At 42.4% G+C, this 24,895-nt stretch overlaps 5 protein-coding genes and 1 long non-coding RNA gene across 8 annotated transcripts in view; 1 reads left to right on the top strand and 5 right to left on the bottom strand.

Annotated features, from left to right (window-relative positions):
* LOC109528276 (coagulation factor VII-like) overlaps positions 1 to 3,104 on the bottom strand; it is a 4,361-nt gene extending 1,257 nt beyond the window's left edge. The window contains exons 1-8 of the mRNA XM_019890657.1: positions 2,980 to 3,104; positions 2,695 to 2,858; positions 2,581 to 2,605; positions 2,015 to 2,128; positions 1,808 to 1,954; positions 857 to 975; positions 623 to 743; positions 7 to 221 (exon numbers count right to left, since the gene is read on the bottom strand). Coding sequence (XP_019746216.1) covers positions 7 to 221; positions 623 to 743; positions 857 to 975; positions 1,808 to 1,954; positions 2,015 to 2,128; positions 2,581 to 2,605; positions 2,695 to 2,858; positions 2,980 to 3,052 — 978 coding nt within the window. The 5' untranslated portion in view covers positions 3,053 to 3,104. The remainder of the gene's footprint in view (positions 1 to 6; positions 222 to 622; positions 744 to 856; positions 976 to 1,807; positions 1,955 to 2,014; positions 2,129 to 2,580; positions 2,606 to 2,694; positions 2,859 to 2,979) is intronic.
* Positions 3,105 to 4,609: 1,505 nt separating this feature from the next.
* Positions 4,610 to 8,139, bottom strand: f7l (coagulation factor VII, like). The gene is made up of 8 exons (XM_019891000.1): positions 7,968 to 8,139; positions 6,339 to 6,502; positions 6,240 to 6,264; positions 5,955 to 6,068; positions 5,729 to 5,869; positions 5,558 to 5,646; positions 5,354 to 5,474; positions 4,610 to 5,268 (listed from the first exon to the last, which is right to left on the bottom strand). Exons 1-8 carry the CDS (start codon positions 8,116 to 8,118, stop codon positions 4,721 to 4,723), a joined length of 1,353 nt encoding a protein of 450 aa, XP_019746559.1. The 5' UTR covers positions 8,119 to 8,139; the 3' UTR covers positions 4,610 to 4,720.
* On the bottom strand, positions 8,040 to 12,567 carry LOC109528435 (uncharacterized). 2 transcript variants are annotated; one of them, XM_019891002.1, is made up of 9 exons: positions 12,305 to 12,567; positions 11,547 to 11,733; positions 11,344 to 11,466; positions 10,378 to 10,610; positions 10,071 to 10,205; positions 9,665 to 9,849; positions 9,468 to 9,550; positions 8,733 to 8,816; positions 8,040 to 8,598 (listed from the first exon to the last, which is right to left on the bottom strand). In XM_019891002.1, exons 2-9 carry the CDS (start codon positions 11,731 to 11,733, stop codon positions 8,450 to 8,452), a joined length of 1,179 nt encoding a protein of 392 aa, XP_019746561.1. In that variant the 5' UTR covers positions 12,305 to 12,567; the 3' UTR covers positions 8,040 to 8,449. The 2 variants fall into 2 exon arrangements, with proteins under 2 accessions (XP_019746561.1, XP_019746560.1); XM_019891001.1 differs by having other exon boundaries at positions 9,468 to 9,547; positions 9,662 to 9,849; positions 12,305 to 12,565.
* Positions 12,568 to 12,852: 285 nt separating this feature from the next.
* Positions 12,853 to 20,741, top strand: setdb2 (SET domain bifurcated histone lysine methyltransferase 2). 2 transcript variants are annotated; one of them, XM_019890999.1, is made up of 10 exons: positions 12,853 to 13,270; positions 13,414 to 13,527; positions 13,596 to 13,691; positions 15,821 to 15,927; positions 15,990 to 16,277; positions 17,203 to 17,528; positions 18,008 to 18,177; positions 18,444 to 18,808; positions 19,720 to 19,803; positions 19,884 to 19,991. In XM_019890999.1, exons 1-9 carry the CDS (start codon positions 13,240 to 13,242, stop codon positions 19,756 to 19,758), a joined length of 1,536 nt encoding a protein of 511 aa, XP_019746558.1. In that variant the 5' UTR covers positions 12,853 to 13,239; the 3' UTR covers positions 19,759 to 19,803; positions 19,884 to 19,991. The 2 variants fall into 2 exon arrangements, with proteins under 2 accessions (XP_019746558.1, XP_019746557.1); XM_019890998.1 differs by having other exon boundaries at positions 12,867 to 13,270; positions 19,715 to 19,803; positions 19,884 to 20,741.
* Positions 14,861 to 24,543, bottom strand: LOC109528439 (uncharacterized). The gene is made up of 3 exons (XR_002170680.1): positions 24,531 to 24,543; positions 24,142 to 24,145; positions 14,861 to 14,979 (listed from the first exon to the last, which is right to left on the bottom strand). It is a non-coding gene; the product is annotated as an uncharacterized LOC109528439 (long non-coding RNA).
* On the bottom strand, positions 20,764 to 23,602 carry ssr4 (signal sequence receptor, delta). The gene is made up of 6 exons (XM_019891006.1): positions 23,444 to 23,602; positions 22,770 to 22,888; positions 22,515 to 22,589; positions 21,663 to 21,752; positions 21,524 to 21,589; positions 20,764 to 20,973 (listed from the first exon to the last, which is right to left on the bottom strand). The coding sequence occupies exons 1-6, from the start codon at positions 23,493 to 23,495 to the stop codon at positions 20,869 to 20,871; spliced, it is 507 nt and encodes a 168-aa protein (XP_019746565.1). The 5' UTR covers positions 23,496 to 23,602; the 3' UTR covers positions 20,764 to 20,868.
* Positions 24,544 to 24,895: the final 352 nt, after the last annotated feature.

Genomic DNA, 24,895 nt, shown 5'->3' on the forward strand with positions numbered 1-24,895 from the left:
GCTCACTGGGTGGATGCTGATGGCCCACAGATCGCGCTCAGCCAAAGACTTTGTGGGCAGGCAGGCCGGTACGGCGTATGGCGTGTAAACCACGGGCGAGGCCAATCGCAGCAGGGCGATGTCGTTGTCAGCCGTTTTCTTTTCATAGCGCTCGTGCATGAGGATTTGAGCCACCTGGATGACCTGCTCTGTTCCCTCCTCCACCATGGTGTTATGCTCGCCTGCCAAATTGAAAGCAGATAGAGAGCCATCACTTGGGACACTGTGGTGAGGTCAGGGACCGAGAACAAATTCTTTGTCACTTTACTTAATTAGGTTTAACAGGTATCTGTACTTGAGTACAGTGGTGTGCACTTTCATTTATTTCACTTAAGTCTCTCCATTTGAAAAGGGATATCTGGAACTTTCGGCTTTTACTTTGTCAAATTAGCCTCATTACTTTGGTCAACTTCTGCGAATGATGACACATGTTCATAGAGAGAGGAAAAGTCAACCACAGTTGAGATCTTGGGACAAAAACGTGGGGCAGCCACAACATGGATGAACGTGAACCGGGGTGCATTAATGACGATGATGCAACAGATTCGTAGCCAGAGACAATAACATGTTCAGTGACTTATACCTGCAACAACATTTAAAAACTGGGCGTCAGTATCTTCAAGGCAGTGAGATGCCGTGAGGATCCACATGGGTTTAATGATTATTCCGCCACAGAAACCTTTGCCATGATAAAGCAGCAACACCTACACGAAGCAACAAAAAACACATTTAAGTGCACCGTACCTACAAGAAGCAAATGCTTCTGTGCAGCGGACTCTGAGACTGAGACGTTTTTTTTCAAAGCATCATACAGTACCTGCCAGGGACATTCGCCTTTGGGACACTCTTGTCCACCCACAATCCGAGCACGAGGGTCAAGCTTCTTGGCTTTGTTTGGATCTTGAAGAACTGGGGTCATGCCACACGTTATTGAGTCTGAGGCAAGGGAAATATGTACTTTAACGTTGGCACCACTAGCAAACAAGCTCTTCCATGTCATTTGACCAAAACAAAGAGAGAGGGTAAAATGTCTGTTCAAAAGATGTGAACCGAAGCAAGTTGCCTGAAAGGGAGACCACACACCAGCTGTAATTTACATTTCAGCCGGTCACTTGATTCAAAAATAGTTGTGGTGGAAAGCCAGACATGGTGAACACGACCACTGGATTTCTGGAGATAATTCAGAAGATGGCAATAGATGGCAATAACCCTTAACCTTGGTAACCTTGCTAGCATACTAGCATCATTTGTAAACGGCTCTAGCCTATACTTGAGTGGTTCGTTTGGTTTTTGGTTCTTTGGCTGTTTAACTAGAACCTATGAAGCTACTGAATGGTAGCTTCTCAAAGTCACCCCAAAACATTTTATACATACCGGGGAGCAAATGCCTTCAACAAACCCCACAATTGAGGTGATTTGGTTTCGAGTCCGTCCCTTCAGAAGTTGTTACTATGTCACCTGGCAATTTTCTTTTTTTAATAGTCCAACTAAGCACGGTGAATTAATTTAGATTTTTTTTTCCTTCGTAATAACTAAGGAAATGAAAAAAATAATAAAGCATTTTGCCGTATAACTGGCGGCGTAACCACAAAAAATCTTTTTTTTGTTTTTTTTGGTCATGGTTTCATTGTGGTCTGCCTCCTGGAAGTATCCACCACATATTGTTTAAAAACATCATGAAATGTCCTACGTGTGTGATCATATCTGGATATGTTTTTTTAAACATCATAACAACAAACTTAACCCCTACAAATAATTCTAAGGTCACCTTTGGGCATGCAGCTCTGGCCATCAGCATTCAGAAAGTATCCATCCGCACATGAGCAGTTGACTCGTTCTCCTCTCTCGTCTTGATCACAGAAGTGCTCACAGCCTCCATTTTCTAGCAAACATGTCTCTGGCCGGACGTGGTCGTCTACAGAACACAACAGGATTGAAGTTATCTTTGTAAAAGACACATGTGAGGTAACCTTACCAAGCTCGCAGTTGAGGCCACTGAAGGGCGGTGGACACAAGCAGTTGTAAGACGCCGGCAGGACCAAACAGCTCCCCCCGTTCAAGCAGGGACTTGACTCACAGCTGTCTGGAACTGCGGGATGCCACTTGATGAAGTCACTTGTGCATAATAAGTCAAAACGAGAAAATACCGTGCAACATGCCGATTTGCTTCAAAGGCTGTTAAGGGTGTAACACACACATTAGGAGGAACGACGCCATCCAATGGGAATGTTTGTATAAGTAATTCAACTCCTATGGACATAATAGCAGCATAGTAAATGTAAACCTTTGTACAATTATTCACACTCATGCTAAAAACAGCACTGTGTTTCACCATTGTTTTGGTTGTGATTTATGAGTAATTGGACACTTAACAAGCATGCATATTATCTCGGTTTTTCATTCTGACCAAACAAACAAATGATTTTGTCATCATTTTCATGCATTTTCTACCTCTAAAACTGTTGTCGTCACAACAAATTGTTCAAAAAGAATCTTGTTTCAACAATTTCAAGTTGCTCGAGAAGTATTTATTCTGCTTACTGCTGTATGTCTTCCAGAATTCGTCCTGAGGAAACACAAAGCGATTGATAACTGAATCAACACCAAGTTAGAGATGAATTTGAAGTTGGTGCAAAATGAGCGGCACATGCCAACCGTGGCCTCTTGGTGCTCAAACACCTCACGGGCTTCCTCATATGAGCACTTCTCCTCCAGACACTCTCTCTTCAGATCACCCTTCTGCAGCTCCTCCAGCCAGCCCGAGTTGAATCTCTTGGTGCGCACCAAGACACTGTGCGCCTCATCTGGATCTCGGAAGACTGAGAAGCAAGCAAACTACAGGTTTGAAAAGTGGAAGTGGCTACCTCTTCGGGGACTGCATCGACATCACACGACATGACATGATTATACTCATGGTTCCTTTTGTTTTCCTTCTCTGACCTGATGCCAATGATGTCGAGCTAAAGACGATGAGCACGCTTACAAAGATACACGAGCGCGCTGTTGACGCCATGGGAACGCTGGTTAATCTGTATGAGGCTAAAGTCCTTTAACCCCAGCACTGGTCAAATGCTGATGAGCCTGATGAGAAGTCTCCGCCTCCTTTATGTGGCTTAGAGAACTTTCTGCATGCCCTCTGCTGGTGAGCGTTTTACACCTCTTTGCCACAGTCTATCAATCTATTAAAAATGGAGGGTTCATTTCGGACAGCTGTCAATTTCACCAATCATTAAATGACAACAGTGACTTGGTGGGTAAAAACATAGGTTTCAAAAGGAAATTTGGGGAAAACGCAAGGCTTTTTGTTGCTGTGTCAACACTGGAAGTCACAATGTTTCTCAATCAGACCTCTCAACTCAACGCAACTCTATAGAGCACTTAAAGACAACCACCACTGTGTGCAAAGTGCTGGACATGGAGCAAAAATAATTCATACAACAACAAACAATAAATGAAGAATGAAAAGATTAGAAAACACAAAAACAGTCAAACCAAAAATCATGTCTCATGCTGAGTCAAAAGCCAAAGAATAAAAGTGAGTTTTAAGACGTGTTTTAAAAGTGGGCAGCGCAGTGGGCTCTCGGCCAAAGAGGAAAATAACCGTCCGGACTGTTATGTAAGCAAAATTGAAAAGCCAGCATCTGTGAGGGTGTGGGGCTGTATTAGTGCCAATGACATGGGTAACTTACACATCTGTGAAGGCACCATTAATGGTGACAGGTTGTGGACAAACATAGGCTGCTATCCAACCGTCGTTTTCACGGACACCACTGCTTACTTCAGCAAGACAATGCCGAACCACATTCTGTGCGTTAGAGCAATGTGGCGTCGTACTAAAAGAGTGCACGTACGAGACTGGCCTGCCTGCAGTCCAGATCTGTCTCCCATTGAAAATGCGGCCCGTGTGATGAAGCGTGAAATACGACAGTGGAGACCGTTGAACAGCTGAAGTTGTACATCAAGCAAAAATGGGAAAGAATTCCAACTATAAAGCTTCAATAGTTTGTGTCCTTAGTTCCCAAATGTTTGTTGGTTAAAAAAAATAAATAAATAAAAACAAGTGATGTAACACAGTGGTAAACATGACCCTGTCCCAACTTTTTGGGAACGTGTTAAAGCCACAAAATTCTAAATTAATGATTATTTGCTAAAAACAACATTTGTCAGTTTGAACATTAAATAGATTGTCTTTGGAGTGGATTTAATTGAATATAAAATGAATTGAAATGCTTTGCGAATCCTTTTATTCTGTTTTTATTTATGTTTAACACAACATCCCAATATCATTGGAATTGGGTTTGTAAATAAATCTAACTTGCATTCATGTCCAGAAGGCAGTGCAACTAAGAGAAATGCTGCAATATGAAGAAAATGTAATACAAAATACAATTTCACTGGACAAATATTTGATTTCAGCCCGGTTGTTAAATGTAGGTCAGTGTGCCTGATCGTGTTTAGGCCAATGCTTTCCTGGCACTGATCTCCCACCACTAGCACTAGCACTAGCACTACTTTTTAGCATTTTTTTTTTTTAGCTCGACAAAAATAGTGCAAAAAAGTTGACTACCAGCAGAGAAAAGATGTTTGTTTGTTTATTTGTTTTGTTTGGTTTATTGAAACAAAAGTTACCAGTGGAAACCAATTATCAAGTTGTCAGTTGGCAAATTCCAGTCTTCTTGCTTTACCATCTGGTCATTTGATGTTGGATCCAGTCGAGGAAGTTGCTGACTTTGGTGTAAATGCCGTACATGTTGTTGTCAGCGCAGCCGTTCCCCCAGCTCACCACACCGGTCAAAAACCAAGTTTTCTTGTAGCGAGTCACGAGAGGGCCACCACTGTCACCCTTGCATGCATCCTGCCCACCCCTTTGTAGGCCGGCACAGAGCATGTTTCGGGTGATGTTGAGTTTGGTATGCAGGCGACACTCCTGCAGCGGGACCCGTGGTAGTGCCAGGCGCTGGAGCAATCTTGCCGTGGAACCGTGCAGTGACAGACGACCCCACCCTGACACTGTGTTGTGTCGGATGGCCGCTAGCGTGCGGGTGAACGAGCTGTTCTTAGCCGGGAGACAAATAGGTATGACGTAGAGTCCCAGTTTGATGGGACGGTGGAGCTTCAGCAAGGCCAGGTCGCTGTCATAGCTAGAGTGGTTATAACCACGGTGGATCAGGACTTTCGACACTCTGCGCTTCTGTTCCGTCTTTTCATCCGTCTCAAGGTCATGCTCTCCTTCAGAGAAGCAAAAAGAGGCAAAAAAAGATGACATTTTGTGAGCGAGGGGCTCCAAGCTTACTTCTTTCATTGATCGTCTTACCCACGATGACATGTAAGACGCTGTTTTGTTTCTTCCACACGCAGTGAGCAGCAGTCAGTATCCACTGATCGGATAGAACGATGCCACCGCAGATTTGTTGGTGATTCTCAGTCAAGAGAGCCTGAACAGCAAGTCGTTATTTTTAGCATCATTCATTTGTCTGAACCTCTATAAGGTTGTCAGAATCTGAAGAATTAATCTCACCTGCCAGGGACAATGTCCTTTGGGACAAATCTCTCCGTTGACAACTCTCGGGCCAAAGTGGACCAGTGGTCGTCCACAGGGGACGGTGACTAGGACAGAGCATAGGGCGCCGCCCAATTTATAGCCCAGATCTCCAATGACCTTAAAGCAACGTTAAGAATCTGCTCTGACCTTGTGGACTACAGGTACTGTTGTCCTGATCCAAACGGTATCCAGTAGCGCAGAAACAAGTATGTGTCCGGTTGGGAAACTCTTTGCAGAAATGTTCACATCCTCCATTCCTATAGCGACATCCGTTGGAGGTCAGACGCGCTACAAAGAAATAGACCCGTGTCAAATCATACATTTGCATAATGTCCGTCACGAAGCAATCATGCCGGTGCCATGCGGGCCTTGCCTTTGTCACAAGTCGAGCCGTGGAATCCAGACGTACACTGGCAGACAAAAGTGTTGATCTTACGAGTGCAAGTGCCGCCATTCTTACAGGGAGATGACAGGCAGTGATCCTCGGCTAGAAACACACACACACACACACACTTCCCTTTGTGATTGCCCTCTACCACGCTCCTTTCTTGTCATACGCAACACGCTGTGTCGAAGAGTCAGCTCACGTTGTCTGTTTCTTGGCAGGAAATTGAGCTTCTCAAAAGCAGCCTTGCTAGCTACATTCATACAGACTTACCTGTGTACATTCTCCAGAAAACCTCCTGCAAAGCAAGTGTGGCACATGAGTGAAAACAGGCAATTGGACAAAACCATCTGCTGACGGTCATACACTGACCAGTTGCTGTGGCAGGGCAAAGATCTCCTTGGCTTCCTCATATGAGCATTTCTCTTCGAGACATTCCCGCTCCAGGTTGCCTTGTTTTAGCTCCTCCCAGAAGTAGTTCGCTCGACGGGTTCGATGGAGGAAAACGCTTGCGTCGGGTCTCCCCAAAAACATTCCTGTTTCAAACAGAGATTTACCACGCGGGATAGTGGCAGCAGGCCAGAAACACCTAAAGTCCCCTTTTCTTGAATCCATTCAAGAACCTCGATGCTGTCATTCGGAGGTGGAGTAAGTCACATATGTACTAGTCATAAGTACAGTCTTGACCAATAGTTACTGAGGGATAATACAAGCAAGTCAATTGGAGTGCCCGCTTAATGTCAACCAAGTCAGTCGTGACTTGGATTTAGCGAGTAATACGTCAAGTCATGAAAACCGTGCAGTCACACGATATATTTTCACACTTTGGGGCGGCCCGGTGTCGAGTGGTGAGCATGTCAACCTCACAGTGCAGAGGTGCAGGGTTCGATTCGCGCTGCGGCCATCCTGTGTGGAGTTTGCATGTTCTCCCCGTGCCTGTGTGGGTTTTCTGCGGGTACTCCGGTTTCCTCCCAAATTCCAAAAACATGCATGGCAGGTTAATTGAACACTCGAAATTGTCCCGAGGTGTGAGTGTGGGCACGAATGGTTGTAAGTTTCTGTGTGCCCTGCGATTGGCTTGGCAACTGATTCAGGGTGTCCCCCGCTGCGATCAGAAAATGGATGGATGGATAAGACACGTTGCTCAAACTTGCATTCGTTTGCTGTGCATTTACATTTTACATTTTTGAATGGTCCCAACCCAGTCTCTGTAATGGGCTATTACTTGTCATCTTAATTCAATGCACACCTGACATGAACTTTACTTCATGTTTGACCAGCTGTGGAGTTAACATCATTTAAAAATCTGGGTGGGTTTGAGTGACGGATAAACAGCAGTTAGATGCCATTGGTGTTTAGTTTCTTCTCTTTCAATTGCAACTCTTCCATGTTGCCATTCTTTCTTCATTGTGATCTGAAACCTAATCGTTGAATCCAACAGTAATAAAATTCCCTCCCCGATACAGTACTTGCTTCATGAGGTGACCTCTGCACTCCGCATTCTAACATAATGCTGGGTTGAAAATAACACTTCTTTCACAAACAAAACAAATGACCTCAGAAATATGTTTGAAACATAAACAGGCAAGGCCTATCGAGTCGTGTGTTTCAAGTATAAATTGAGTTTCAGAACGACCGAGTCAAGTCTAGCCATGTCCTAAAATTGTGAATTTAAGATTTGATATGTGTTCCGAATCTTCTGACTGAAGTACCGCACCTCTGCTAAACATCCATGTTATTTACTGTTGTGCTAATCTGATTTCAGGTTAAAAGCAAGCAGGATCAGAAGTGACCTCAGGGAAGAGGCGGGGTACACCTTGTACTCATCCGTGGAAATAATGCTGTTAGCTAATGCCAACGTCACAAATGTGACATCCAACACTACGCCGTTGAACACTAACATGATCTCGAACTTAAGATTCGACCATGTTTGTCGATCAAGGATCAAAACAGGACAAAGATAAATGAGAGTTGAACTGGTTGAGAACGCAGAGGACTGACCTTCAGGGAGCCCATTGCATGCTGGGATAGAAGCCAAGAGAAGCCCGAGAAAGAAGAGCGGCTTAGTGTGTCTGCTTGTTGTCGCCATTTTTATTCTGATCAGGACAAGGGTCACAAATGGACTTGAAAACACGTGAACATTGCCATGCATAAACTGCCCAAATACGGCTCCGCTTTGTTGGTTTTGTCTCTTTGGACTTTGGAGCCAACAGTTTTCCTCAAATCTGTTTAGGTCACTGCATCAACAATTCAATCAATGGGATCGGAGACACAAACAAAATGCTTTCTCATTAATTATTGACATTTTTTTAATTCACTCAGGACTTCAATGAGAATGTCTGTTTGCAGTGCTTCCAGTCAAATCAAATTTCAACGAAAGAGTCTAATCAGATCCTTACGTTTGTAAAGCAGAAGATGAAATGGGAATGGGCAAACTAAACTGCTGTCTTGGTTTCTTTGGATTGGTGTCATACTGGAGATTGTCAGTACTGCAAACATTTGCGTATGTCTGGGATATAGTCCTGAGCGTCCCTTAATTGGTCCTTCCAGTCCTGTGGGATGGTGGACTTGCTGTACGATCCTCCCGCTCCGAGCAGGGCCCCCAGTGCAGCTCCTCGGTTACAGTTCTCTCCTGAAAATGAGCAGGAATTTCATCTATTTAATCATGGAACTACGTGAATCTGATCACATAATTGTCAGAATGTGATTCAGCCAGTAAGATTGCATTCAAGTTGGTCAAAATGACTCGAAATCTTGCGTTCAGACCTCCGCAGTTGGTGTTGGCCAGGATTCCTGCTGTAGGGTCATCATGAAACTGGTGAGCAAGGTAAAACATGCTGGAAAGAGCTCCTGGAGGATCCCCAAAAAATTCATAAATTACAAAAAGAAAGACATGAAGAAAATACCGTATTGGCCTGCATATAAGAAGGTGTTTTTTGCATTGAAATAAGACTAAAAAAGTGGGATTCGTCTTATATTAGGGGTCTAGACATTATACCCATTCACGACGCTAGATGGCGCCAGATATCATTGAAGCGAATGCTGAACTTGACTCCCCAGGCCAAAGTGAACCCCTGTCACGAAGAATAAAAATAAAAATAGCGGTAAGAAAGAAAAGAGAAGAAAATAATAGAAGAGATAACAGAAAATGGAGAAACGTAGTGACAATCTGGAGAAAAGTGGGTCAAAGATCGGCCTGGTTAACTGGCAGCTGAGGAGAAGTTATGATGTCATTTACATTTCAAAAACCAGAAGCCATTCATTTACGAATGTGATTGCACTTTATATTTTAATGAGGCAAAATAACATGCTTTTTCTCTCAAATATATTCTGATCATCATTTGTTTCAGATGTACTGTAATTATTTTCTGTATAAAAATTTATTTGGTGTTCAAAAAGTATTTTTTTCAAACGTGAGTTTTGAAAAAGAGGGGGTCGTCTTATAATCAGGGCCGTCTTATATTCGGGCCAATACGGTAATCAGCAGTGGTTCACTGGCACCTTTTGTGTAGCACGCCAGGCCGAGGCTACTGACAGCACTCTGATGGACATGCAGTCGTTCTTCAGACCTCTCCGGAAACCTAAACAAAATAACAAATGTACTGTAATTCAAATCATCAAATGAAATACAAGCCGGACATAGAGGTGTGAGGCAAAAACACATCGAAACGTGTCGTGTGGTTGTAGGTGCACACATTGCAGCTTGCCGACTGAACTTCTCGGAGGTGTCCCACACTCCTAGCTTCCTGAGGGCGAGCTCGGCCTGCTGACGGACGCCGGCACCCCCCAGCACAGCATGAAGTGCCCTGCTGTAGATGGCTACGTATTCGGGCACGCGTAGGTGGGGGTGGGAAAGCTTCACAAATTCAACCGCCGCACAGACCTGGTGAATCAGAGGTCACAACGGAAAATCCAAGCATCAAGTCATGTTCTGTAGAGAGTTCATGTTTATAAACAATAGACGCCAGGGTACATCTTCCAGTGGAACAGAATGCAAATGACGACCGCTGAAGGTTTGTTCACTGGTGGTATCATCGGAGCTTTTGCCCCTCAGATGTACGTGTGACAATGTGGTGCTTTCTTCCCATTGAATGTGGTACTCACAGCTTGCTCCTCATTGGTTGAGGCCGAGAGCAGAATAAATGGAAGGCTCGTAGTAAGGCACCCGATTGCATCCAATTGGCTGTCCGGGAGTGACTTTAGCTTATTCTTGGAGCGCTCCTCTGCAAACCTTAGAATCTTCATCAAAGAGAACGAAGGTTTAGGAACATTGCTAGTGTGACGATTTACATAGCTGATGAAGTCATTCTCTCTCATTTTCAGCTGCCCTGCAATTGACTGGTGAATAGTCCAATGTGTTGTCTGTGCCTTCTGCCCCAGCTCAGAAAACCCCAGAGAGCAGATTTTGTACCTCCTGCCCCGAAGTCGGCCTGCTGTCCTGCCATTCAGAAAAGAAGGATCGATGGTAGGACTCGGCATAGGTGTCGCCGTGGCTCCCAGGTGTGGTCAAGAAATGAACGTAGTCTGCGAGGACAGCGGCTCGGGCATCAGGATGCGAGATGTCAGCAAAGTCAGCGCTGGCCAGCGTGTGAGCGGCTCGGAGGGCGCATACGACATTCAGCGTGTTGTTACCTGCCTTCAGACCTTTAAGATACCACGCAAGCGGGATTTAGGATGGAACTCCTAATTATACAAATATGGAAGCCATAGACCAATTCACAATGTTTGTAAACAATTAGGGGGATACTTCCAGCTGGTAGGAAGGTAATTGACTCCCGCTATCCTAAACTGGCGATTGGATGAACGAGTCAAGGGGTGGGGTCTGTGCAACTGGGAATGGCGGAGAAGTGAGTGCGCAAGCAAGTGTTTGCAAGTGTGCACAGCAAGTTGATAAAATATGTATGATCATAATTCATGTCATCACATAATTAGACCAACTCAACTTTCATCACCTGGGGTCGACTACAAAATATGTGAAGTTGTTGCACCCCGAGTTGCCACTGCTTAATGGACAGAGTGGGAACCAAACCTCCACCACTGGGTTTGTGGAAGGAATTAGCAAAACATTATGGTTTGCTTAGTAGCTAGCATCAATTCTTCAGCACATCAAAAGTCTGAGCCAGTTCCTCAATGATCTTGTTAACTATTTCCATCACGTCAGGTCGGCGTTATCGTGTGTGTTCATCTCCCTTACTTTTGACTGTGAGGTCACACAGTTCAAACTGCACTGGCAGAGAAGAGGTCAAAATCAGTACTCCAGCTAGTTCCCCTTCGGCTCAGCTTTGGTCAAAGAACATGTCAGGCTTTGTTTAGTGTGATGCCATAGGCGAATATGGGCTTTTACCACCCATAATTATGTGCGACCAACAGACAGTACCTTGGTGATAGTGGACGGAGCCACTGGGAGATTTCCATAAGCTCAGTTTGTCATGAAGGATGATGTTACCCACCACCTCCACTTGGTTGGCAGCAGATGACCAGGAAGTGCGGCCACTGCCAGCTTCATCACAACACACAATTAATCATATTTTTGAAGAAAATCGGCAATAAACACTTGGAAAAAAGAATACCGATCCTCACCAGTGTTGGACAGACTGAGGATGCTGCTGGGGTGTTTGATTCTGGGCGAATTGAAGCCAGATATCCACCCTCCAAAATCCCTCTTGATGTCATGGATGTTATAGTACCAGTGAACGGGCATGGACATGGCGTCGGCGGCACACATTGCCCATAATGCCTCACTCACTGACCGCCACACCGTCGTCATCTACCACAATGCAACTCTTTCAGAACTTCATTCATCATAACAGCAGAGAGTCAGAACCAGTAAACTGTACTCTGACAGTAAATGGAGTATAAAATACATCAATTCCTATCGAACATTTTTTAAAAGAACATCTTTCTGCAGATAGGTTTATTTCAGTGAGTACAGGTGGAGACCCACTCCTGCATAGTGCTGAATCCAGGCCATAAATTCGTTTACAGTATTTCACAAAAGTGAGCACAGCTTTCACATTTTTCGAAATTCAGGTACACTGTATCGTCAAATATCTAATCTCTAATACCTTTTCATGGGAAACTGCTCACTCTCATTACTTAAATGCAAAATAATATTCTGTGCTGTGTTAAATTAACGAAAACATGCATTTTTTGTTTGTCTTAAATTGTGAATTCAAAATTTTTGAGAAAATTTTGACTAAGTACGCATTTTTCAATTGTTATTAATATTTTATACATTAGACGGCCCTTGTGAGGATAAGCGGTAGAGAGAAAGGATGGATTATATATAAAAACGTGTGTCACGCGTAATCACATAAATAAATGTCTAAATTGATTACCTTTCATAGACACTCTGTCCTTTGCGTCAAGTAAAACTTGCGTAACTTGGCGTATACCTGTTACAAAAGAAAACCGGAAGTAGCTAATCATATACGAGAAGGATTGTTAACAGAATTAGTGTGCTAAAGAAAACCAAACATCGTAGTACAGATTCTCCAGACTAAGCAGTAGACAACCTCGATCACTACAATTGTTGATAGATACGTGAACCGTGAGGAAAATTGTCTATACAGTACAGTACTCCAATTGCTACGGTGGCTGATTAATTTAGTTATATTACCGTTTTTGTCCTTGCAGGCAAAAGATATTCGCGGGATAGTTGCGCAACTGATATAAACGTGGTGTTATTTGAACAGCCATCCAACAATAGAGTCGTGTAGATTAAAAAAGATAACTGAAATAACATAAATCGCGAGACAAATAAAATAACACAATTAGACACTTTGAGCAGGTATTGAAGTTGGGTTACACAATTATTTTACGATTATGGATTTTGTAATTATTTGTATCTTTAGTGGCTTGGTGTAGAAATATCACTTTTTCCAAATTGAGTGTAAAAACTTTTTGTTTTGCCCAATACAAAATGACATCGAACGCCAAACGTTATGCCTGCCAGACAAAATGAGGGAACATTTTCCATACATTTCGCAGGCCGGCGTCTTGCGTTTGAGGAAGAAACTGAATGCTAATCCATCATATACAGGATTGACCTTTGAAGCAGCAATGTTACCGGCAAACCGTTACATTGAAGCAAAGACAGCAATATAAGTTTCGCGGCTATTTTACTCGATGATCGCATTTGACTTTCATTGATGTAATCATTGTCGCAGCTAATGCTTCCCAGGCGAAGAGTGCCTGCTAACCTAACTTAGCTAAGCAAATTGACTTTTATTAGTGTTTAAATTAATTATTAAGTCATTCGCCTGGAATTCAGATGGGGGATTCGTTCGATCGTCAAGATGTTGGTGAGATTTTGGTTGAAAATAACCAGTTGTGTACGTTTTATTTGAAACGTAATCTTTTTTTTTAACCTGTGAAAGACTTTGGTTTGACCGATTTATTTAAAGAAAAGCTACTTTTACAGTATACGCGTTTCTGTGTTTCATAGATCGGGCCAAAGTTTTCTGGGCCAAGAAGAATGTGGATCAGGTGTTTGGTGTCATGTTCAAGCGGCTGGATCACCTCAGGGAAGTCCTGAGGACCAACACGGCAACCGACAAAGGTTTTCTCAATCTGTTTATCGCTGCTGGCATTTAGTTTCTTGACTGATGTTTGCATCTGTTCCATTAGAACGTGTCCAGGCTTTGAAGTCGTTCGACTGTCTGGGGTTGACAGCTCTGTCTCCTGTGGGCGACACTCCGGTTGTTCAGGTGGCTGTTAGTGCAGGTAAGTCACTGAATCCTTGCATACTCTTCGTGTCAAATTTCAACCGTTTTTAAAAGCAATGACAATACAACAAATGTCATTCTTTCGCCGTAAGACTTATTGCTTTTTCTAAAGTGGCCCAAATTACAGTACTCAAAATATATCCATCCTTCCATCCATTTTTTGAACCACTTTATCCTCACAAGGGTCGCGGGGCGTGCTGGAGCCTATCCCAGCCGTCTTCGGGCAGTAGGCGGGGGACACCCTGAACCGGTTGCCAGCCAATCGCAGGGCACACAACCGAACAACCAACCGCGATCACACTCACACCTAGGGACGATTTAGAGCAACTGTGTCAAACTCAGGTTCTGGAGGGCCTTCAAATGAACAGGTTAAATGTCAGGATTCCGCAGAGCTTGCTGATGATCTGATCATTTGAATCAGGTGTGTTACAACTGAGAGACTTGGAAAACATGCAGGACAGTGGCCCTCCCGGACCGGAGTTTGACACCTGCGATTTAGAATGTTCAATCAGGCTGCCATGCATGTTTTTGGAATGTGGGAGGAAACCGGAGAACCCGGAGAAAACCCACGCAGGCACAGGGAAAACATGCAAACTCCACACAGGAAGATCTAACCTGGTACCTCTACACTAGTGATGTGCTCCACGGGTCGAATCCCTGAAGTGTGTGCCGAGTAATCTAGATGAGTGGTTCATGAATGGGGAGTCGAAGCGCGTGTTGATGACGTCAGTGGTGACGTTTGAAGCCCCGCAAAGGGGGTGTACCACGTGACTGATTCAGGAAATGATAGGATAGGTTCGAGTGTTGTTCGAAATAAAAGCGGCAAAGAAACGCTATGGATTCCCCTTCATACCAACTTGCTATCACATATCTATGCACCCCTGCTTCATCAGTACAGTACCATGTGAAAGAGCTTGTTCAAAAGCAGGTGAAATTCTCTGCAAAAAAAGAAACGCCTGAGTCCAAAAACTGGGTAAAATATTGTTTTTAAATAAAAACGAATAAACATTTTATTTTACCTCCTTATTTCACATTTTCACATGTTGCATAAGCACAAACATAGACAAAGTAACACAGAACAATTCATGTTAAAACACTCCTCAAATACATATTATTATGTGTTAAGAGCATGATTTGCTTATTGCATGCACCAAGCATGTTATACATTTTCCTGTCCACATGATGGTGTCGTCGAGGAAATGATTCATCTTGAAGCCCCGAAGCGTGTGTGAAGTATTTCCCTGCAGGGTTTCACTGCTTTATGGGGCTTCATTTTGCCATCACTACTCTACACTGTGAGGTCGACGCGCTAACCACTGGACCACCAGGCTGCCCTTACTCAAAATATAAATATTAAAAATGTCATTCTTTCATATGGGCACTACAAAATGTTTCAAAATGTTACAAAGCAATTTCAAATCAACCTGTGTGATTTGATTCAATAGTGACAGTGGTGGTAATATTAAACTTGACATAGCATTAATGTGTGTGTTTTTTATGAGATAGTTTTCAGAATTCAAGGGGGAGCTTGAAGCAGTCCAATAAACTTTTGGTTTCCATCACATTTGCACAGGTGTAGCATTTATTAATGAACAAAATGTCGCTTTGTTTGAGGAAGAGCTATAAAAAAAGAAAGCCATTAGCAAATGAAGAACACAACCTGACATTTCGGCTTGGAGCAGACAAACATATTTGATTTGATTTTCCAAAATGATATACAATAACACATTTGATAGTACCGTAGATGTTTTTACCCAAAACAAGTGGTGTAAAACAAAGACAAAATAACATTTGACCTTTCCCCTGAAACATAGAATAGGGTGTAATTGTTCATTGATTAATATCAAATAATAATAATAATAATAATAATGCATTTAATTTAAAAGCGCCTTTCATGCCACCCAAGGACACTGTACAGACAATAAAAAATACAATGTAAAAAATTGTGAAGCAAGATATTATAATAGCCTTAGAATACATTTTGAAATGTTCTGTAGTTCATCATTTGATAGACGATTATTAAAAGGATATTCTTTGCCCGGAATGTACCATGTGTGCATGAAAAAATTAACAGTATGTAAAGGTTAATGATTTCAAATGAACTCCTGATTTTGTTTACCTGCTCAGGTTATAAGCCAGACGACCACAGCCCCACGCCCACACCTTCTTCATCAGCCATTGATGATCAGCTGCTGCCCATTCAGCTGCCATGTAAGCTGCACTCGTGCTGCAAGGTAAGGTCAAGCTCGACCACCAATCTTCACTTCCTGTTCTGAAGCTGCTCTTCCTCTTCTAGACGTGCTTGCCTTCTTTACAAGGCACGCATAACTCCACCCTGCTATATTGGGCTCAGAACCCTCTCAAGGTCCCGCTGCTGTGTGGTTTCAAGCGGATGGTTGCCAGGCCACTGATGTTATCCAGTGGGGGCGTGGCCAGCAATGATCAGCAGAAAGATGGCCAAGATGAGGAGGAAGATGAAAGCCACTGGGGTGTCATTTACAAAGCTCCCTGTGGGCATAGCCTCCGTAACTATGAGGATGTGATGCGCTTCCTATTGGCCACAGAAAGCTACGATGTACTCCAGGTCAGATCCTTTGTATGGCACATCCACGCAGCAATGGTGGTTGTGAGTTGATAATATTTCCTCTAACATAGTGTTGCACAAACTTTATTGTGCCAACTTCTGCTATGTTGTGGAAGAGCGTTTTATTGCTCTGTCTGTGGCTATATGTAGCTAGTATAGGTGGAGATACATGATATTATTGTAGATATATAATAATTTTGGGACCGATGAAATGGGGAAAAAAAGCATAAATCACTCGCTTCGACCCAAATTGGAGAAATATGAGATCAGAGGGATAGCGGTTGTATCGTTACTTATCAGAATGAACATAATTTGTAAAAATGGATGAAGTTGGTGTTGCTTCTGTGTCCTTCAGGGGTCAGTGCTGAGTCCTCTACTGTAGTGATGTAGTGTAGATACAGTATTCCACTTCCATTACCGTTGTTGGTACGTAATTATTGTTCAAGTATACTGCACTCTAAATTATGCAGGCTATCGTTTAGATATGTACTATGTCTATTATACATCCGATTTCCTAATGTTAATACTATATGTTATGTACATTAGTAGGACTTTGTACCAATGTAACTCTATCAGATAGTGAAAGTTGTCTGACATGTTATGTAAATGTGAGATGGGGATCGGAAGTTTTCTTCTTCCCACTCCTTTTTTCATCAGCACATACGAAACTTATTTTGTTATTGCTAATGTACTAATTACTCTTTTGCCTTGATGTTGTTTTTTTATGTTTGAATGTGCAGAATTTTTGAATTCTTGTTGACATGGATTGTCTTGTTTTTTCTCCTCAAAAACAAACAAATGAATGGAACCGGACAATTTCCCACGGTATATTAATGTGTTTGGTCGGGAACCCCTTTTCTAAGAGCCACCAAAACTTTTTTTGCTTGATGGACTTTCAATTAATCCGTCTTGCTGTTTCCTCCAGCTGGACTATTTTTCCTTCAACAACGTGGTGCAATTGGACCCTCATTCAGTGCGAGTCAGCCAGCCCCCTGAGATCGACCTGAGTCGTGGATCTGAACCGACCCCAGTGGAGCTGTGTGTGGGGCCCGGTGATTCCCGGCCATCTGAATTCCGCTACAGGAAGGAGCGCTGGCCGCATGGCTGCTTCCTGACCCGGGGTCCCGTTTTTGACGCTTGTTGTGAGTGTACAGATGGATGCTTGGACGCACAACGCTGCGCCTGCATCGCCAAGACTGGAGCAGGCAACCATTACAACTATCAGAGACTCTCCCACTCTGTGACGTCCGGGTGAGTTGACCATAAAAAGACCATCAGTCAACATTTCAGTTTTCCAGCAGTAAATATTCTCAGAATTATGTTGTCCTCTCCGATAGCACACTGCTGAATCAAATTAAAACATTTGATTGCTACCTTATTGCCTATTTTTTTGACGTTAGGTACCAAACCAGTAACAGAATTATTTTTTCTGCACTATTCATGAAATAATGTCCTGTTTTTAAATAACGAGATAGAAATTTAAAAATGGTTGTTTAATCCAATTCATTGATTAATTGACAAAATTATCAACAGATTACCCGGTAATAAATTATTAAAACTAATTATTTGCACCCCTGCACTAAATATTTTAGTCTTGCCCTTATTACATTTTTATACAGCGTAGTATTAACACCAATTTTTTTTTCTTCAAGTTGTACCCCATTTTTGTTGTCCTGTATCAGCTACATGAATGCCAGTAAAGGCTTTCCTTCTGTTCTTTTTAACGACAGGTTGTATGAGTGCGGGCCTTGGTGCAGCTGCGATCGGGCTCTTTGTCAGAATCGTCTCATCCAGAGAGGAATCAGAGTCCGTCTTCAAGTTTTTTGGACGGAGCGTTGTGGCTGGGGTGTGCGCAGTCGTGATGACTTGGATGCGGGGACCTTTGTGTGTATATATGCAGGTGACACAAACAACACTTCTTAGGCTACGTGAACACGATGTTACTGCCGTTTGTCAGAAACATGGTGCGCTTTGGGATTTTGCCATTTTTATTTCCATTTTTAATGGCCTTTCACATTATCCATCACGTGTTGTGTTAAGACGGGAATGCTAAGTCCCAGATGCTCAAAAGCGCATGACAGTTCTGCGCTTTGGGTCCAAATATTTTTTTCCGAATCTAAATTTCCAGGCTTCAATGTACAAGTACATGTTTTGTGACATCTCCAGGCGTGATACTGCAGAAGGTCCAGCGACCCGTTGAGCCTCCGCCCCCGAAAGTGACTAGAGTGGACCTGCCATCGGATGACGAGGTGGAGGTGGTCACAGAGTGGCTGGCACCCTCCGTACTGGAGGGGAGCAACTTGTTGGAAAACCCTGACCCCCCAACTTCTCCACCACTGCATGTTCCAGTCATCCAGAGACCCACCGATGCCAACGCAAATCCAAACAAAGATAAGGTGAAGAAGGTTTTGGCGTCACCAAACAATGCTGATGGCAAAGGCAATAAAAAGAACTTGAAGATGGTCGTCAACTCAGAGGACATGTATTTGCTGGACGCCAGAAAGGAAGGAAACGTGAGCCGCTTCCTCAATGTAAGTGGACCACAACTTCAATAAAACAAAGACAAAGATGGAAAATCATAAAAGACCTGCAGTAGCAACAAATTTATACAATGGTGTCATTTAGCTAGAACAAAATGTTATTTAAATAGTCTTAACACAAACTAGGGCCCAACCTCATGGGGATTTTTGTGAGGCCAATGCCAATTTTTATATCGAATATATTATGGATTAATTAGTTGATTAATTTAAAAAGAATATATATATAATGTAAAAAATAATCCTCAAAATGCATTTCAATGGATGTCAATTATACATGGATTATCACTATTCGCGGTCTGGCTATATTTCCCCAAAAAACAGTTTGAAATTGCATGAAATTAATGGCAATATTCTAATATTGTTGCCTCATTTCTTCATAAAATACATATTTTGTATAGAATATACCATAAAATGTACTACAATTAATATATGCAACACAAATATCCAGTGGCAGGAAAAATAATTAACATATATATGGATTGTTAATCCTTGTCAGATATAATTGTGTTTGTTACCAGTATTTGAATGTACAGGTATGTCACATTTTGCACATTTATGTTTCATTCTCTCTCTCGCTCTCTCTCTCTCTCTCTACTCTCCCGCGTGAGTGGCTCTTAAGGTTTTTGTGGGATTTTTTTTTTTTTACCTCCACGGTTCTTTATAAAGGGGTGCCCGAAGAAAGAAACATAACCACTTTAGGGGGCCCTCGAAAATAAATTGGCAGCAGTTAAGTGGCAGTGGACAAAGCAACTTTTTTTTCACCCACAGCGTAATTGTCTAAATTCCTTTCTCATGGTACCTCTTTTTCATATTTCTTTCTTCCTTGCGTGACCCTTTTCCCAAAAGTACACAGCACCTTGGAAAATGACCATTTCTGTCTTTTCTCATCTCCTGCAGCACAGTTGCCAGCCAAACCTGTTCATTCAGAACGTCTTCACTGACTCACATGACCCTGATTTCCCCATCATCGCCTTCTTCACCAACAGGTGAGAAGAGAGCAAGCAATGCAGGTGCAATCTGAACATTGAGGGGCCTGAAAAAGTATATGTGTGGGTTTGTGTGTTAGTGTGGTGAAGGCAGGCACTGAACTGACATGGAACTATTCTTCCGACGCACATACGGTATCGCTGGCCCAACAACAGGAAGTGCCCTGCGTGTGTGGCACTAATGGCTGTCTGGGCCAGTTCCTGGAGGAGAACCTTTGTGAAACATGTGAGTTTGGATTATGTGACACTATGGAGGAGACGTGAGCATGTCACCTGGAAGCCATTTCCATTTTTTACTGACTCATTTCTTAATAAAAACTTCAAAGTCAAGCATCCAGGTGAGATCTTGCATCCTGTATTAATAGCAACGCTGATTATTAACCTTTTCTGTAGTTAATAATTTGGGGACCATTGAAGTGAAATTAGATCATTTCCCGCGGCACACCTGATGACCTCTCATAGCACACTAATGTGGTTAGTTTGGAATCCTGGCGCTAATTCACAATCTCGAACTCCTTACATGGTCTACCGCTCACCTTTTGTACATCAACTTCAACTAGTTCACTGCCCGCATCTTTGCGAGAGAAGCCATTTCGATTCCTGTGATTTGGTTTGACAGTAAATTTCATTGGAAGGAAGTTCAAAAATAAATAGACCAAACCAGGATAATAGGGGAGCAATGCCTATTGGTAACAGTATGTCAGAACATAGTGGTAACAAAATGAAATGCAAGAATAATAAAAATCCCATTATAAAATTTGATACATATGGGATATCTGCCAATCCAAGTGCAGTATTTAAAGTGAGAAGAAATGAATTACTGTAGACTGGAAGACCAAAAGCACTCCTTTATTGATTTACATGTCAGCTTACCAAGCAGTCCAGCTTGGCAGCCTGAGAGTAAGAAAAATAACTGATGCAGAGTCCATCTGAGAGCACATACAGACACAGTCTGAATAGAAAAATAAAGAAACAAAAAAAAATCCTCCAGACTGCTGACCGTCTCTGAATCCAAAGCAGATATTTGCGCCTGTATTCAGTCTCTAAAGATCCAAGTTTGGGTGTTTACGCTTGGATGGTGTTCTTGGCGCTGAAGGCCACGTAGTAGAGTAGGATTCCCAAGAGGGCTGCCACCACCTCGGTGGAAACCCACGGACCGCTCCACACACCCTGAAGTCACAATGACACGACCACAGTCAACGCCCTGCTAACTTTCATTTAAAAGATGGACAATTCGATGCACTCACGTCTCATGAGTCAAAATATATTTGTCATTCAATTCGGGCTTGTTTTTCTTTTCTTTCTTTTTTTTGTTTTGTTACACCAGTAAAAGCTATGCAAGATTCCACAATCAGTCCGTAGTCGGACCATGGCCACAATCCATCAGCCATATGACAACATGGACAAAACGTACTGTCAAAAAATCCCTTTATAACCACTACTCAATATACTGTATATATATGTATATATTTTGCTTTCCGGAGCAGTTTTGCAACTCATTGACTTTCTTTGAGGAGCAACTTTAACTGTGTTACATGAAGTCAACTCAAGTTCACCTGTAAAAGTGAGAGTCATTTTTCGGTTCATCCTTAAATTTCACCCAAAAACCGAATAACTTTTTGAGAGAACTGCAATTTAAACATACATTTTAGGTTTGCCCACTGCTTATATAGATGTTGGTGAAGGGAAAATAAGTTAACTACAGGGACACGAGACTCACCCTGTGGTCCACTTTGACCGAGAATAGAGGCTGGATGGCGTTTACGTCTTCATTGTTTCTCTGCGCCTACAAAACCCATAAATTCTCATTCCAGACAAAAAAGCTAAATGACTCAAATAGCTTAGCATCTGGCGCTCACCTTGCGCAGTGCACTGTAGGACTCCTCATCAAAGAACTTGACTTGGTAAGTTCCTGAACTGGCCTGCTTGTGAGGAAGACTCCAGGACACCTAAGATCAAGTCAAAGCCATGTTACAGTTGATTAGAAGGAAAAACATACAGCTCTCAGATGGCGAGTAGGCTACAGTACTTACTAAATGTCAATTAAGACAGAGCAGTATTAGTATAAGCTATTTTATTGTTGTTAGTGTATTTATATTGACTACCTTGGAACAACCAGCAGTGATGTCGTTATGGCGTTGACAGTTTGACAGCACAAAAGAAAAAATAATACATTAACTTCTTTGTTACAGGTTTATTGCTTTATTGTTCTATATATGATAGTTCCTTCATGTGCAGCATTTTGTATACAGCGATGGCTGTTTTAAAGTGCTCTATAAATACAGTTGTGTTGAGAACGGTGTAAACTCACTTTCCATATCATTAATTATGACCACTGGCTTCTGAACTCTGGGGAATCCTATTTGAGAATATTTGTGTTCAGAGGGTAAGTGGGGTGTCAGAAGGGAAGAAACAACAACAATATGGCATTTGTTACTAATACCAGTGGATCCTTGTGTCTGCTACTGACCTTAGTGTGCTAAGGAACAACAACGTATCCCTCAAATCATATTTCCTAATTTTCTTGGCAACAACGGTGTGAGAGTTGTTCTGTCTGTTCATTTTGAATGGAACAAGAAAATAACGAAGATAATTTGACGATCACTGGCAAAATCTGAAATCTGTCACCGTACTGGTGCACATAGTCAATTGGCATTATAGAAATCAAATCGAATTGAATGTTAAAAACGTGTAAAGTCTCCAAGGCCTACCTGATACTTGCCTACATCCTGGCCTCTGGTCACAGGAAACTGTCTTCCATTCACATCAGCATACAGAGTAACGCTCTGCAAAGAGCCACAATGGTTAACTGTGGTTATTGTTACCAATGGTTAGCAATAGCTTCTACTAGCAATGGTTGGCAATCTTCAGGGACTGTTATCAATGGTAAGCAGTAATTATCAATGGTTAACATCTGTTAATGGTTAACCAAGGCTTGACCTCCGTATGTTGCCTTGAGAACTTACCTGAGCTCCATTGGCACAAACCAAGCTAAGCTCCACGATGAACACAGACTCTGCGGAGATGACAGCGTCCGAGGTGGTGTAGGCTGATGGGGTAATGGCCGGCTCCGTGCAGCTCTCTCCTGTATGTATGGTGTATGTCAACATCTGACAGCGGTTGCCATAGTAACAAGCATCCACTTCAAATTGGAAACGTGGATATTCCGTATCTTGTGTTTATTCCAATACTGTACCTTTATATCTGGACAAATATACTCTTTGTCCTCAAGTCAGCATACTAGTAGAAGAAGTACTATTCTATTATGGTAAACCTGTACTAGTTGAAACGAATGCACTCCTAGTACTACTAGTGTAGCGCTAGATGTTAACTCGTGTTTTGTGATGTACAATGTACCTACCTACCGGTAGTAGTGCTCATAGCTTGGATGGACAGTTTTGCCTCACAAGTACCATGCGGTTCTCTACTAGTATTCTAAATTAAAATTGCCTTATTAGATGGGACCAAGAGCGGAGCGGACTAGTGCATGAACACTAAGCCAGATATAAAGACTATGAAATAAATGCTCAGACGGATTTTCATTGAAACATCGAGTTCCAGTCGAAGCTCATTACCAAACTAGCTCCTCATAGCATTTGGAAAGCTATGTCTCCCCCAAGTCGTCTCTAATCTATCTTACCCGAGCATGCAACCACCAGCAGAATGAGGAATGCGGCAGCTATCCGGATCATTGTAGCTTTGGGGGCTTTACGCGTTGAGAGGTTAAGGGTTGCTCTAGAAGAGTTCTACGGAAGGGCTGCTGTTCAGTGACTGCGGCCCGGGGAAAAAGAAAAGGAAAGCCACTAGTCCACATCAGCAAAGCACGGCTACCACGTCAGTGCGCATGCACCGAAAGTGACGTGAGTGCAAAGTACACGTCATCAGATGGTTACCGGAAATATGCACTGATCAAATATATTTTCGTGTATTTGAAAATACCTATTTAGACTGCTTCCACCTATGTTTTGTATCGTTCTTTTATATTACATCTGTATTCAATAAAATAAAGTCCACGCTCAAATAGACTTGTGAACAAAAATTCAGATACATCAAAAGACAATCGTTCATTCATCTCATTCCCTTCTCCCCATTATTCAGTGAACCCCTGCATTTTTTTTTGGGGGGGGGGTACCTACCTATCTGTAGAACTCCACTACACCGGGGCTGGGGGTATTTCAACATAATCAGTAGGATAGAAAAAAAACTGGATCCGTGCATGAATAACTCGTCGTTGTGCTCCCGTCATAACAACGGCAGTATTACTTTGGCACCATCTGGTGGCATTGAAATCACTTCAAATTGTTCTCTTGGGGGAGCTTTTTATTAAGGCCTTGTCACCATACTTTGTCATCTTTTGGCAATTGTTTGAGGAATTTTGCAGGTAGTAGCAGCGCCTGGCCGCGAGACACCCGTTATCCCCGGCATCTGATGTACGGAGCCCCGAAGGTACGGAGCCCGTAAGGTGACATGGGAGGAAAAAAACTTTGCGAGGGAATCCAACCTTGGCGAGGGAACGCAAAGGTTTTTTCCCCCTCCATGTCACTTTAGGGGCCCCGTAGTTATAACATTATTAGTGTAGATTTAAATTCCATAATATCTATACAGTATATCGATATCTATATGTATTACTGCTTTAACATTTGTGTGTTTTATGCAATTAAATACACATTTATTCATATAGCGCTTTCACAAAAGCCGTAAAAAGGCGCTTTCCAGAACATTTACACAAATATACACAAAATAACAACAATACAACATAACACGTAACATAAAAACATCGAAAATAATACAATCGTAACAATCTAAGTACGCATTCTTGTAAGAAGCGGTTATAGATGAAAAAGGAGAGAATAGAGAGGTCACGATCGCAGAATGCATGATACAAACAACCAAAGCCGCTTTATTCAGATTCAGATTTAGAAAACTTTATTTATCCCCGTGGAGCAATTAAAGTCGTGTCGTGTCGTGCCAAAAATCAAACGATACTCCGGAAACGCTAAATTATTTTTCGTATAGAGTTAATAAAAATTAGATGAAACATAGCTTTTCAAACTAAAATAACTTTACGTTTCTCAGCTTGATATTTGTGGGC

The sequence above is a fragment of the Hippocampus comes genome, unplaced genomic scaffold, assembly GCF_001891065.2.
Source record: "Hippocampus comes isolate QL1 unplaced genomic scaffold, H_comes_QL1_v1.1 scaffold174, whole genome shotgun sequence".
Taxonomy (NCBI): Eukaryota; Metazoa; Chordata; class Actinopteri; order Syngnathiformes; family Syngnathidae; genus Hippocampus; species Hippocampus comes.

Coding starts and splice junctions, on each gene's coding strand:
- f7l (XM_019891000.1), bottom strand. CDS start 8,118: ATGCATGGCAATGTTCACGTGTTTTCAAGTCCATTTGTGACCCTTGTC. Junction 6,503..7,967: donor ATGCAATGGGCTCCCTGAAG/GTCAGTCCTCTG, acceptor TGTTTGAAACAG/GAATGTTTTTGGGGAGACCC. Junction 5,475..5,557: donor AAGGACATTGTCCCTGGCAG/GTGAGATTAATT, acceptor CTTGCTGTTCAG/GCTCTCTTGACTGAGAATCA.
- LOC109528435 (XM_019891002.1), bottom strand. CDS start 11,733: ATGACGACGGTGTGGCGGTCAGTGAGTGAGGCATTATGGGCAATGTGT. Junction 10,611..11,343: donor CTCCGTCCACTATCACCAAG/GTACTGTCTGTT, acceptor GGTATCTTAAAG/GTCTGAAGGCAGGTAACAAC. Junction 9,850..10,070: donor CAACCAATGAGGAGCAAGCT/GTGAGTACCACA, acceptor CTGATTCACCAG/GTCTGTGCGGCGGTTGAATT.
- setdb2 (XM_019890998.1), top strand. CDS start 13,240: ATGGGGGATTCGTTCGATCGTCAAGATGTTG. Junction 13,271..13,413: donor GTTCGATCGTCAAGATGTTG/GTGAGATTTTGG, acceptor TGTGTTTCATAG/ATCGGGCCAAAGTTTTCTGG. Junction 19,804..19,883: donor ATCGCCTTCTTCACCAACAG/GTGAGAAGAGAG, acceptor TTTGTGTGTTAG/TGTGGTGAAGGCAGGCACTG.
- ssr4 (XM_019891006.1), bottom strand. CDS start 23,495: ATGATCCGGATAGCTGCCGCATTCCTCATTCTGCTGGTGGTTGCATGC. Junction 22,889..23,443: donor GCTGGTGGTTGCATGCTCGG/GTAAGATAGATT, acceptor CCATACATACAG/GAGAGAGCTGCACGGAGCCG. Junction 21,590..21,662: donor CCTACAGTGCACTGCGCAAG/GTGAGCGCCAGA, acceptor TGGGTTTTGTAG/GCGCAGAGAAACAATGAAGA.